The sequence below is a fragment of the Dichomitus squalens genome, assembly GCF_000275845.1.
Source record: "Dichomitus squalens LYAD-421 SS1 unplaced genomic scaffold DICSQscaffold_4, whole genome shotgun sequence".
NCBI classification, from domain to species: Eukaryota; Fungi; Basidiomycota; class Agaricomycetes; order Polyporales; family Polyporaceae; genus Dichomitus; species Dichomitus squalens.
The window spans coordinates 983,245-996,769 of NW_006766886.1; the positions used below are offsets into that span (position 1 = coordinate 983,245).

The 13,525-nt window shown below is 57.2% G+C and overlaps 3 protein-coding genes across 3 annotated transcripts; 1 reads left to right on the forward strand and 2 right to left on the reverse strand.

Annotated features, from left to right (window-relative positions):
- Positions 1–2,949: 2,949 nt before the first annotated feature.
- Positions 2,950–7,526, reverse strand: DICSQDRAFT_80434 (uncharacterized protein; the record flags this gene model as incomplete). Its single annotated transcript, XM_007362501.1, has 15 exons — positions 2,950–3,195; positions 3,263–3,413; positions 3,489–3,847; positions 3,939–4,676; positions 4,738–4,876; positions 4,943–5,172; positions 5,236–5,339; positions 5,394–5,472; positions 5,527–5,560; positions 5,618–5,987; positions 6,040–6,158; positions 6,209–6,255; positions 6,309–6,587; positions 6,643–6,871; positions 6,958–7,526. The coding sequence occupies 12 exons, from the start codon at positions 7,524–7,526 to the stop codon at positions 4,587–4,589; spliced, it is 2,289 nt and encodes a 762-aa protein (XP_007362563.1). The 3' UTR covers positions 2,950–3,195; positions 3,263–3,413; positions 3,489–3,847; positions 3,939–4,586.
- A 2,897-nt stretch (positions 7,527–10,423) lies between these two features.
- On the reverse strand, positions 10,424–10,963 carry DICSQDRAFT_152978 (uncharacterized protein). Its single transcript, XM_007362502.1, has one exon. The coding sequence runs from the start codon at positions 10,889–10,891 to the stop codon at positions 10,526–10,528; it is 366 nt and encodes a 121-aa protein (XP_007362564.1). The 5' UTR covers positions 10,892–10,963; the 3' UTR covers positions 10,424–10,525.
- Positions 10,964–11,427: 464 nt separating this feature from the next.
- DICSQDRAFT_52225 (uncharacterized protein) lies at positions 11,428–12,815 on the forward strand (the record flags this gene model as incomplete). The annotated part of the gene is made up of 4 exons (XM_007362503.1): positions 11,428–11,651; positions 11,710–11,837; positions 11,893–12,133; positions 12,191–12,815. 4 exons carry the CDS (start codon positions 11,428–11,430, stop codon positions 12,813–12,815), a joined length of 1,218 nt encoding a protein of 405 aa, XP_007362565.1.
- Positions 12,816–13,525: the final 710 nt, after the last annotated feature.

The following is a 13,525-nucleotide window of genomic DNA, read 5'->3' on the forward strand; positions in this document are numbered from 1 at the left end:
TGCCGATCAGACACGATTGGGGATCCGCGCCTGATGGCATCAGCGAACCACGTGTCCGGGTACGGGAAAGCGGATTAAGATAACTCCCCTGATTCGGCATGGTGAACAACCTATAAGACCTGCAGGGGTCACCGGCCGGACCGTAGCGAAGCAGGGCAGTCCCCTGTCTTCGGCTCGAGAGTACTAAATCCCCTACCGGTGCCGCCGAGAAACATCTCGATTCGGTGCTCAAGTTGATTCCCGGCTAGGCTTCATGTCGTAGATCTAGCAATAGCATCTTTTAGGCCGGACGGATGGGGACGGCGACTCCGGGTCGCCGTTGGCAGATATGGTGTGAGTGGGTAGGTGCGGGTCCTTACTCCACACGCTGACTTCGGTCGTGGTCCGAGCACGCTGGTGCAAGTCTTAAGTGACGCGCTGGGTGGAAATGTCAAACAATCTCGGATAACACGCTTACTTACATACCTACCGTACCCTGTAGCTATGTTTGGTATAAGACAAGAAAATAATAATAATAATAATAATAAAAGAAGGGCACGCGTGTGCTACATTGCCCAGCGCTTAAGGCAACCTTGTACGCCGCCTTAAGTGAGCAGAACTGTGTCTGGTAGCTGATTTTCCGGTCAGGTATGGAACCTCGAGCTGATAGAGCAAGACCATCACGGAAACGGCGAGATGAAAGGATATGCCTACGGTTCCGTACCAGCTCTTTCGAGAACTGGGGGGAGACTTGGGCGTGCCAACTCGAGTTACTACCAGAGAAGACATCCGTGAGGGGCAGTTCCTTGTCTTGTGTGGCTTTGATTGGGTATGTCCGTAGCTTGGCTCATGATGTTTTGGACAATGATTATTGTCCAGGGTCTATGACAGCGTAACTCGTGCCACCCCCTCGCCGCTTTACATCTGCTTTGTCTCTAGTAGTATATAGGTTAAGGGCTCGCAGCCCAGGATCCTCGTTCCCTCGCCCTTCGGGAGCTCGCGCTCCTCGAGCTTTCGTTTTTGCACCCGCCCTTCCGCTACCCCATTTTTGGTTTCGCTTAGCTACGTCTCATGTATCAGGTACATTCGCCTTCCGCCGGCTTGAGCTCGGCCCACCGGTCGCGCGAGAGAGCGGTGGCGACACGGACTCGGTGGTCCCGCGCAGCTTCCGTAGCGCGCGCCCAATACCATCGTTTTCCGTCCTGCCCGAGTTTAGCGTGCATAGACGGTTCCGGAGTCCAGATCAAGTAGAACGAGCGCCCACGTACCACTAGCAGTACTAGTCCCCGGTACCCCGAATGAGTCACCGCCATCAAATGTTGAACTAGAAGATGTTCCCTATTAACCTCCAATGCCCTTCCATGTCCGTTGCTGTACGGGAGATTTGCTCGGTCTTGTTGACTCTATCCACATGCGAGCATTGCCACGGCTTGATGAGAGGAATCCTCCCACGGAGGTGAAGGCGCGTCTAACACGTGAACATTAAGTAATTCGAAGCTCTGGCAAACAAAGTTCAACGGAGCCTTTGGTCATTCCGCCTAGGCGTCGAAGTGACTGATACTGTTACCATCGTCTTCGTACCACGTATCCGCTTGAGCCACGACGACGCCGTCGCTCAGCGATTGGCCCAGTTGACGCATACGGTCCGCCACAGCCCTTATCTTATCACAGACACGGTGATTATAGCGATGAAGAGAGGCCCAGACCTGGACGGAAACCTGCAAGTGGATTCGAAGGCAAAGAGGGCTAGGGCTTCGGTATCGAACGAACGTGCATTCGCAGGTCAGTATGTCCCGCTCTATCATGCGATGCCTTGGTGACTTGTCGATACGTTGGTCGTTTAGCTTGCACCACAGTATCAGTATCAACCTCCGCCGATGACCGTGTCCCTTCAACGTCATCCCTAGGTGTTGTGAGAATCGTAGCGGACGACGCTACCGATGGCACTCACAACACGGCGGGAGTTTTCTTCCTGGAACTGCAAGTCCACAAATGTCTCGCTAGCCATTTGCAAGAGTTTCCCCGCTGCACGGCATGCATTCGCAAAGCAAGCGGGGAGACTTGTCGATTCCAAAACCTTCGGTACCTATTGAGAGACAAAAATCGGAAAGTTATAGGTACGACCTTTGGAGAGGGTCAAGCGCATGCTGCGCCGACTCTGGTCTCTCCAAGCGAGTGGAACACAACCCTCGGGCTAGGGCATATAGACCGCGTGAAGGTAGGCCTTCTCGCCGTCCGGCAGTCGATCCGGTTGGTGATGCCTTTTTAGCTCACAGTCGCGAAAGCTCTCCTCCCCGTCATGAAGCAGGAGAAGCAGCACATGCAACTACCTAACGTGATCCGCCGGCCCCGCGAGACTGGAGTTAGGGCGACATGTGGTATGTGACGCCGCGCCTGACTCCCTGTTTTGCGAAGTATAACACGCACTCGACAGATGCGTGCATGACTTCCATATTCTCAAGCAGTTGGATGTGCCGCATATGTGGCCGCGAGGCCTGCATTGATTGTTACGCGTATATCACTGAGGTGGCCGATAAGCGAACACCAGAGCCAGACTTGGCCGACGTCACAGCGTCGCGGCAGCGAGAGAGGAGCGCTCAGCGCAGTCCTTACTTTCTCCCCTGCACAAGGCGTAATCAGCACCAGCCCACAGACCTCTCTCCAGTCTCCCGCTTCTACGAAATGGAGCTTAATCAGGCGATCGAGGACATGGAGGCACTGTTGCAGACTTCCCATGTTGAAACAGGGCGACTGTCACAGTGTACGGAGCCGGAGACTGAAGCTACGCTAGCACCAGGGCCTTCTGCCTCGATAGAACGACCCATTTCCGGTGTCTCCCCGTCTGTCATTCCCGAGCCAACGGAGGCTCCTGCCCTACCGGTGCCTTCTTCCTCTAACGGGCCCGAGCCGCCAACCACAACGACCGTCCTGAGCGAAAGAACTATCCCTTCGCATGACACTTCCACTCTTCCTTGCACGGAATTGACAGAAGAGGCGTTCCAACGGCTATGGAGCCGCGGCGACCCGATCATCGTGACTGGACTTCTCCCAAAATTCCGTATCCAGTGGACAACTGAATACTTCAGCAGCCACTATGGTGCAGAGCGGTGCACGATAGTTGAGTGCCAATCCGAGAGATGCAAAGAGGTCAGCGTTTCCCAGTTCTTCTCACGATTCGGCAACTACGAGCATCGACGTGGCTATTGGAAGCTGAAGGTGCGAGGCTCAAGAACCTCAGCTACTTATCGTCTCCGAGCTCACGAACGGACTGATTCACATCCAGGACTGGCCGCCCTCGGCCGACTTCAAAAGTACGTTCCCTGAACTGTACGACGATTTCGCCCAAGCGACCCCCGTGCCCGACTATGTACGGCGCGACGGCGTACTCAACATCGCGTCGCACTTCCCGAGCAACACGATTAGGCCCGACCTCGGTGAGTCGTCCCTGCCCCATTTCTTACCCATATATTCACCAACCCTCGCTCATCTACCGCTCTCGTGTCGTCCAGGTCCAAAGATGTACAACGCGATGGGCTCATTCGAGTCCCAAGGCAGCAAGGGCTCCACCCGGCTGCACATGGACATGGCTGACGCTATCAACATCATGACCTATGCCTCGCAGGCGCCGGACGGCCGCCCCGGGTGCGCCGCCTGGGACATCTACAAGGCTGCGGACACGCCCAAGCTGCGCGCGTTCCTGTACAAGAAGTTCGGCGGGGAGCTCCACAACGACCCCATCCACGCGCAGCGGTTCTACCTCGACTCGTCGCTCCGGCAAGAGCTCTATAGGGACTTCGGGGTCGTGAGCCACCGCATCTATCAAAAGCCTGGCGAGGCGGTCTTCATCCCTGCTGGGTGCGCGCACCAGGTTCGTCTTGAGTGCCTGCTACTACACTACCATCCCATGCTTTCTCGTCCCGGCGGGTAGAGAGATCGGAGACTGATCAGCCCTTTCGCAGGTGTGCAACCTTGCAGACTGTATCAAGGTCGCCTGCGACTTTGTCAGCCCAGAGAACGTGGAGCGGTGCGAGGTCCTCACCCGCGAGTTCCGCGAGCAGAACCATGTGAAGGCGTGGAAGGAAGACGTCTTACAATTGCGCACGATGATGTGGTTTGCGTGGGTTTCGTGTGTCAGGGAGGAGAAACGGATACGGGAGAGGAACGAGCAGAATGACGACCAGGTGGCGGGGTCTGCATCGGCGAGGTTGGGCTAAAAGTCGGGGCCCCTGGGCTACGCCATATATCAATTGGAGGATATCATATGGAGTTCTGCATGGATGTCTAATGCTGTGTTTCTGCTATCTAGTCAACGCATTGTTTTGAGACGCACACCAATCTCTGGAATAACTTAGCATTGCTTAGAGGCAGCTATGATGATGCGTATGACATTGATGTGTCGAGTATGTGAACCATTAATACCAATGAGATCTATGCTACGAGCATTGTATATGTGGCGAGGTTGGGGTAGAGACTGTGGTACAACAAGAGAAAGAAGGCTATCTTGTCTTGAAAGTTTGCGGGTGCGATGTATCCAAGATGAAGATCTCAGTAAAGGAGTCCATCCCGCCCCAAGCGATTACCGCCAACAAAGCATAGACGTCGATCATCTAGAAACGGAGGCCGCGGAGAGGATCCTCAGGAGAGCGACCGCACTGTCCGACAACAGGAGGTTCCGCTGGGGCGGGTTCCACCATAAGCTACATCGGAAGGTCAGCAACTTCTGAGACGGGCATTCATTCATTGATGGCGTAAACGTACCCGAACAGTCTGAACCGTGGTATAGATGGCCGCGGCCGTTCCGAAGATCATGAGCGCAATATCCGCCATCTTCTGCCTGCGCGTTCGCGCGCACGCCTTGTAGTGCAACATGGGCGGGTAAACGTAACAAAGCGGTACGCTGCGTCAGCACGCGACGCGTTAGAAGTGCTGGAATATCAAAGACTGTATGGACCGGGCGACGCACCAGGCGAAACTGCCGACGAACGAGACGAACTTGTCCAGATCGGCGGCGCCGAAGTAGCTGAGAGCGGCACAGAACACGACGCAGCAGAACCGGAAGAAGTTCTTCTGCCACTTGACGAGCACACTTTGCTTGCCACTGCGCTCGAAGATGCCGTTTTCCATGATGCGGACGGCCGGGAAGAGCTGCAGGGGGACCGACAGCAGGATCGCCAGCGAGTAGAGGAACTGGACCTTTATTGTTGTAGCGGCGACATGAGTGCTTGTCTGAGGCGAAAGACAGTAAGATGTACTTACCGCTTGTGTGAGCTTGCTGGTAGTGTCGAGATTGACGATGACCACGGTCTGGACGTCAGCACCAAAGGTCAAGTACGACATGACTCCTCCGCCGCAGAACAAAACTAGATGAACGTATAAGCATCGCCGTCAAGTCATATTGTTGGTGTAGTGCTAACCCATCAAGAACAGCATCACGCCTGTCAGCACCTTGGGGAATTCGCGGGGCTCTCTCATTGCATCGGTGATCGGAATGACCTGTGGCGGGATGAGCGCATATTCGGAACAGATCCGCAGTGTGACTGAACGTACCAAACCAATACCTTCGAAGGAGAAGACAGCAGTCCTAAATGGCACCCTTCAACACGCGAAGCTGCCTGTCATAATGAACCCTGGCACTTACCCAATCAGGAGCGGCCAGTCTTTGGAGTTAAAGAGTTCGACCTTAGCATGACCGTTGCGAGCCATAATAGCAGCTTCACTTCCGAAGATGTAGATGAGTCCGGCAAGGATAAAAGCATCGGCCACAAGCGCGGTCGTGCTGAGCTTCGCAAGGTTGCGAATGAGCGCGAGCGGTAGGAAGATGACCATCTGCAGGAGGATGAAGTATTGGATGCCGAGGAGCTTAGCACAGTTGGTGATACCCAAGACGAAGGACTGGAGGTTCTCCGAGACGAAGATGATGTATGCCGAGACGAATCCGAGCTGAGATACAACGATAGATGAAAGGATCGCATAACGCATCCAAGGTCCGTAGAGAGCCCCGCCGATATCTTGCGAGGATGTCAACACTGGTCCGAAGCTTGAGTCAAGACGGCAGCTTACCTCCGAAACTTCCAGTGACCACGAACTTCGTCTTGACGAGCAGCAGGAACGAGTAAAGGGAAATCAGGGCGATGAACGTTAGGACGGCGCTCGAAAATAGTATGCCACCGTTGAAGAACCTATAGGGGCAGTGAGACGCTGCCTCAAAGTTGACCGCATGAGAACTCACGCTTTGCCGAGGAAGAGAATACCAGTGCCAACAAAAGACTTCAACAACTGCAGGAACGGTCAATCCGAGTCATGGAAAGAGCTCGCAAGAGGCTACGTACCATGAGAACCGCATCCGTTACTGTAGCATCTCCGTGTGGCCCAACACTCGACAAGCGCCTCCTTGAGCGAGAGCGGGAGGTCTGCGACCGTTGTAGCAAAGGTGAACGCTCGCTCGCCTTATGAGCGGCGGATATCTGCGTTGTATCGACAACGGAAGAGGGTAGCAGATCGCTAGTGCCGTATGAAGGAGTGCCGTTGAACGATGGCGCTGCTTCGGCGCTAGGGATCTCATCTACCAACTCGTCTTCCTCCTCAATCTCCTCAAGATCTTCACCAGCCTTTTCGATGCGGATCAATGTAATGCCAGGAATTGCGGCAAGATACAAGACTTACGAAGTGACCGAAGATGTAAAGGAACTCGATGAAATTCCGCACCATTGGAGGGTCGACGGCACGTTCGGGATCGTTCATCACGACATATGTACGGCGAAAACCTCCTGGTTCGTGTATGTGCTCAAAAGCCGGATGGGGAGGCTCCGTGTGAGTGGATCCAGCATATGAAGCGGAGCGAGGACGAGCAGCCTGGCGCCTCTTATCAGCCTGCCATTTGTAGATGTTATGCCTGGGACAAGAGGTCAGCACCAAGGGATCCAATACTGAGTGCGGGAAGCAGTACAAACAGACACACTCGCGGTAGGTATGACTCACGTTATATCGGCTCCTGGTGCATCATACGGAACTGGGAATGGCTCGGTGTCTTCCCGCTGTGGGCGGAACTGGGAGACTGAAGAACGGTTCGACAAGTTGCCCGAAACAGAGTCGGGACGGGACGAGCTGCCAGCTGCTTGGTCTGAAAGGCCTGCGCCATTGTTATGACGCTCCTCCCTGGAAACAAGATGTTTCCTGAGAATTCTAGCCTTCTCCTCGTCTGTCAAGTCGTCGAAGGGATTGTCGACGTGAGACCCTGCGGCTCCAACGGCAGGACGAGCGCCGACATCGCTAGCAAAGCCTCTGGAACTGTAAGAGGAAGATTCTCCCGCAGCAGATGGAAGGAAGTTAGACGGTGGCCTTGGGGTGCCTATCGGGGTGCCAGTGGATCTGGGCGGGACGTTAGGTGGAGGAGTCGCCCCGGTGTACTGAGCCCTGAGGAAGCGTGGACTAGGGGAGGCAGAAGTACCGAGATTGGGTGTGCCAAAAGTGGGCGGGGTGCTTGCTACATTCTGCACATTCTGCTGTCGTGGGCTGGGGATATCGAAGGGCTTTGAGGGTGAGGACATCGTGGTCAATGAGCACGCTGAGGTGCGCGCCGGTCCCGCTTGAGGTAGGTGGGCGCTTGTACGAGCGCCACTGACGGATGACCTATTCGAGCTACTCCGGGCAACGTGCACTCGGCCCTCAACACGCCCGTCGCTACTGTGTTCAGACATTGTAAGGCCGACTGATGTGGATATGTTTGCGAGCGATGGTCATCATCTCAAACTCTCTCATCTAGTCTCAGGATTTGCTAGAAGATCGGTTCTAGCGGATGAAGCGCGTGAGAGGGCCCAGAAGCGGAGCTTTGCGAAGCAGCTCATATAGACATGCAATGCGGACGCTGCGTTGCAAACTGCCAATGCGAGCGTGGAGCGTACCGCGGGCATCGCTGATGAGTCGTCCGCGCCGTCGACACGAGCAGACCCCGTTTACATAAAGGTATGCCAACCCTTCTGCAGAGTCAACTGTCTTGCTCTCCGAGCCCACAGCTACGACTCTCTACCCGTGCTCGGGTGACCAGCGCTGGACGCAATGACTTCTGTTTACGATGGTCGTTCAGCTAGCAGGATCAGGCGCAAGCCTCCTCCCGCTTTCCCCTACTCTCCGAAGTACCCTCCTCCCAACCCTGCTGATCCATTCGCCCCTCTCCAGGTTCTACGCGACCGCGCTCACTCGTCTCAGGGCCATCATGCATACTACAATCCCTCGAATACCTCGTTGATTCCTACGCCCCCACGCACCGTAGAAAGCGATCGTTTCAGCACGCAACTCCACGCAGAGCTGCCTCCGCTTCCCCGAGCCGTGATTCACGCCTCGCGCAGCACGGAGGCTCTACAGCAATTTCGCGACGGGTATCACTCGGACGTCTCTATCCCACCCCGTCCACCACGTGCCAGGACCCGTCCTGCGAGGGACTCCAAATCGTACTTCACCGATGCAGACGTCTCGTCGTCCCTCAAGCACCATCGTCATCAGGAACACAATCACTACCCTTCAGAGAAGCTGACCGAGCGACAATATCACTACCGCAGACGCTCTCAGACCATGCCTTACCTTCCTCCCGTTCAGCCGCAAGCCCCACTCACGGATGAGCCCGAAGAGCTGGAACGACCCGCCACAGGGGAGAGTTCAACAACAGAGGCGTCGCATCATCCCGACCAGACCATCCATCTGTCACAGAACCAGTACGTGTATGATGATCGTCAGTCTCATGGGCATGTCTACCACCAGATGGATGCGCCCCATCCTCCATCTACGGTCCACTCACACGGCCACTCGCGCGTCCAAATGTCGGTCCATTCGGGTACAACGCCCCCCATGACTCCTGACGACACGCTCACCTCGAGCAGCGTCAGCGTACGGGATCGCTCCGAGTCTCTGTCTCCCCACATTTACCTACCCGAGCTGCCCCACACTATCGACTCCAAGGGCGCCGTGGAAGATAGCGGGCTGCTGCCTCCTTCGTTACAGCGCGCGACGTTCGAGAATGCACAAGCTATTGTGGAGTCGGGCGGGCGCATGGAACGTGAGGTTTCCCAAATTCGCACGGCCGACTATCCTATACTGTCAGGCAAGTCGGAGACTGACTCGCCTCCCGCCCTCCCAGTACCCCCTCCTCGTCCTCGTCCCACTCGTTCCGAGTCGGAACCCGAGCCCAGCTTCAGTCGCGACAGCAGGCGCCGTAGTAGCATAGGCTTCAGGGTCCAGAGGGACAGCATCACGAAGAGACTGCGCCGATCGTCACTGGTCCCACGCGGTCGCAAGACGTCTGATCCTTCCCCACCTACGAGGACGAAGAAACTCCCACTGCGCGAGTCGTCATACGGTGCGAGCATTCAAGCCGCTCGCGCAGAGGTGAGTAATATGGCTACGGCTAGCAGTAGTATCCCGGAAGTGGTTCGCGCGCCCGGCGTTAGCGGTGATCACTTAGACAGTCAGAAACGGGCTAAGATGGCACATAGAAAGAGCCTGAGCCATGTCAGCCTGGGTGTCACCCCTTTGCCCAACGTCAGCTTCGGAGCCTCTGCCTCCCCCGCTTCACTTGGGGAGAACGTGAGCATGACAAGCACACTGGTCGCGGATCCTGGAGATGAGTACGATGCACCGTCACCCACGAGTCTAGCACCTCCACGACCTCCCCAATCCCCTCCACCTCCGCCACTGGAACCTGTTCAGCGCCCACAGACTCTCGCCCAGGCGCTGGAGCTCACACCGCTACCTCCGAAGGATACACCGTTACCCCCGATCCGGAAGGACACTCGTCTTCCCACGCCTCCCAGGGAGGCCTCTAGGACAAGTCGCGTCCCCGTCCCCGCGTCCGGGGCTGAGTATGAACGCCGACGGGAGACACAGCTTGCGCCCACACACGGTGTGACCCCCATCGAAGACCGGGCGCTCGAAGTCACTAGAAATGCCACTATCGTGCGTCCTCAGACGGTCTTCATCAGTGGCCATGCTCCTGCGGCGATGGAGATGGACGAGGTCATCCTCATGCGACACACGCGATTCGATGGGTCAGCAGAACAGCAGCCAGAAGAAGCTTCGCCGTCTCCACCGCTGTTGGCGAACTCGCTCCTAGCACGGCCGACGTCTACCACGTCCACCGTATCTCATGTCTCTCAGCCGCCGCCCTCGGTGCCCCTTGTTTCGCCGTCGCCTATTTCCGCTCATTTAAACGTCCCCTCGATCTCCGTGTCTCTCCCACCCGTGCGCGCGGATATTGCACCGCGGAGAGTACCCTCGCCTCCCGCACCGCCGCGCCGTGCTCCCTCCCCGCTGCCCCCGCGTCGCTACCCGGAGTCGCCGCTTCCCGCGCCCCCAGACGAGCTCGAGCCTCCCTCACCGGCACCGCTCCCCCTGTCGCCTCCCCGCAGGATGGACGCTGATTTTCCTACACCTCTCCCACAACCGCCCCTGCCCCAACCTCCGCCACCACCGCCAGCGCCTACAGCGCTTCCTGTCGCCCGAGCGCCCCCCTTGCACGATGTTGTTGAGCGTCGTGAAGAAACCTCGCCACCACCGACTACAGGTCCCGCCCGCCCGCGCAGCCCGTACAATAACCCGCCGCGGAAGAGTGAAGAGCGTCGTTCATCGGACGACCGTCAAGAGCGGGCGGCTCCCGCTGGTTACCTGCCGGTCGCGCAGGTGCGGGCAGTTTCGCCATCACCGCCGCCAGAGCCTCAGCCTGCGCCGCAGCCGCCCGCCATGTCTTCCGGGACGACGCGCTCGCGAACAAAGGTTGCACAGACTGGAACTCCGTACAATTCCTTGCGTCAACGGCGCACCGGACAGAGTCAAGGTCAAGGCCTTGCTGTTCAGACAATGTCACACACACTTCCATTCCGGCCCGTGTCGCCTTCCCCTCCGCATCCTGCGCCCGCACCCGCATCTGCTTCCGCAGCTGAGCGCGCTCAGTCCCCGCAGACACCTAGCGTTGCTCGCTCTCAGCCTCAGCCGCCGCCTCCCGCGCACACGCGCGCACAGTCCCCGCAGCCGTTCATCGTCTCTTCCCGCGCGCAATCACCACTCCCTCACCGCGCCCAGTCCCCGCCTATGCAGGTAGGGACCCCGTCAACTCAGCAGGCATTCGGCCGCGCCGCTCCGCTGCCACCTCCCCCGCCGTCGTCATACTCTTCTCATGGACACGATTATCAGCAGACGCGCTCGTTCACTTCCCCGCCGTCTTCGGCTGAGAACGAATATGAACGCGAACGCGACCGCAAACAGGAACGTGCCAATACAAATGGAGCGATGAGCATGGAGAGCACCACGACGTCCCCGCCGTACGCGACCTCGGTCGAGTCTACCCCTGCCCCCCTGCCCCTCTCCAATATGTCATCACCAACGTTCTCCCACCCCTACCGCGGAGCTGGTATCACTCAGCATAGGGCGAGGACCAGTCATGAGATGTCGTCGGAGCCGGAGATGAGGACGTTGAGGACGCGGACGGCAACGAACTCGAGGAGGCCCCATCGGGCGAAGACAGAGGACCCGACGGTAGTGACGTTTGACGAGCACGCGGGTCTCACCAAGGATCAGATCCAGAAGGCGTCCGCGCTGACCGTCATCGCGCAGAACGGGCTGCGGGTTCCTTTTGGGGAGCTCATTAAAGAGAGGAAGACGATCGTCATCTTCATCCGGCACTTCTGGTACGTCGTTCCGCGCAGGGTCTTCGTTGATATTAGCAATAGCTTATTCGTTGGGAAGGTGTGCGTCGTGCCAGGACTATATGTACTCGATCTCACGGAACGTGAACTCTGAGGCATTGAAACGCGCTGGCGTTGATTTGGTCATCATCGGCAACGGTTCTCCCGGGATGATCAAGTCGTACAGAAGTGAGATGCCCTCGCTCATCCCCACGACGTCATACTGACATGGAAACTTCCGCAGACATCTTCCGCACGCCTTTCCCGCTGTACACTGATCCGACACTGCGTCTGTACGCGGCGTTAGGCATGACCCTCCGGACGAACAATCCGGGACCCGACGCAGAGAAGGGCGAGTACGTCCGACACGGCCTCATAGGTGGCATCGCTATGGTTGTGCGCAATGCGCTCAGGGTCGGCATGCCCGTATGGGAGAGGGGTGGCGACTCCACGCAGCTCGGTGGAGAGTTCGTACTGGGTCCAGGGTAAGCCTCGTTCAACGCTGCACGCGTGAGGGAGCTCATGATCAATATCCGCCTCAGTTTTAACTGCACGTATGCCCACCGAATGACCACCACGCGTTCTCACGCTCCGATCCGCGAGGTCCTCAGAGCTGCTGGCTATAATCGCGCGGCCACGACACCGGGTGCAGGCCCCGACGGTCTCAGCCTGACCCAAGATGAAGAGGAGGCGTGGATGCGTGATCGCCGCCGCAGCCTCGCACGTATGCGTGCCAGGCGGGAGAAGCGCCGTGAGCTTGGAACCCCCGCGGAACCTGACGTCTACGGGCCTGAGCTCGGCTACGGCAGTGATACGGGCAGTGAGAGCGTCAGCGTGAACGGGAGCTGGGCGTCGACCGCGGAGAAGCACCAGCTACAAGTGCAAGTCGCGCAGCAGCGCGAGCGCGAGCGGGAACGTGAGCAGCAGCGAGCTAGGATGAAGCAGAAGCGCCAACGGAGAAGCTTGCAAGTGGCCAACCCGGACGACCACCTAGATCATCGTGATCATCGTACCCACCATACCGGGAGCAGAACCCATGTCCCTCGCAGCGAAGGGGGCCGCGACGAGTGGTCCGGGGGCAAGATGATGCCGGTGGACTACCTCAATCGTCATGGGAGAAGAGAAGATGGATATGACACTGAGGATGCGGTAACTTATACCCGTTGACAGGGTTGATCGTACTATGCTTCTGGCCGAACAGCTTCGAGCAGTCTTCGCCACATCCGATCTCTCTAAATATCTAGTAGTTCAAAGTAGTTCAATGACGTTGCTCTGTAGCTGTACGTACACACGTGTACCCTAGTTGTATCCATATGAATGCGTCATGCTCTTGCAAACTTCGCAGCCCTATGTGACGCCTTTCCTGAATCTTGTTTTCCAAGCTGTTCCTTCCATGAATACAAAGTCGAAGGTAGCTTGTGAGAGAGCCAACCGAATCAAATTGCCAATCTCCGCCCAATGGCTTTCCAACATATAGTATCAGAATGTATGCATCGACTATTGCCAACACGTCCGGGAAGGCCCTGCTCATCGTAGCGCCTACCCGTCTGAAGCATTTTCCCTGGCTCCGATAAGCACTTCGTCATAAGGATCAGCCGCAAGCTCCAGAGCTAGGGGGATCGGAGGCTGGAGCCAGTACCCGTACGCGTTCTGGTTCCAGGACACATGAGATTCGGTGCACATCAGCAATACGCATTATTGCGACGACCTACGGCGAAATCTCCACCTGCGATTCTGGTGGCGACAAGGTTACCACGAAGTCATTGTCTGAAGCATGTTCCGATGCACGTCGTGGACGAAACAGCGCTGCTATCAAGACACAAATACTGCCGATGCTACCGACGTTCCTGGAGCTGTGCGTGCCGATCGGCCCGCCA

Excerpts from the sequence above, each read along its gene's own strand:
- DICSQDRAFT_152978 (XM_007362502.1), bottom strand. The coding sequence starts at position 10,891 with ATGCGGGTGCGGGCGCAGGATGCGGAGGGGAAGGCGACACGGGCCGGA.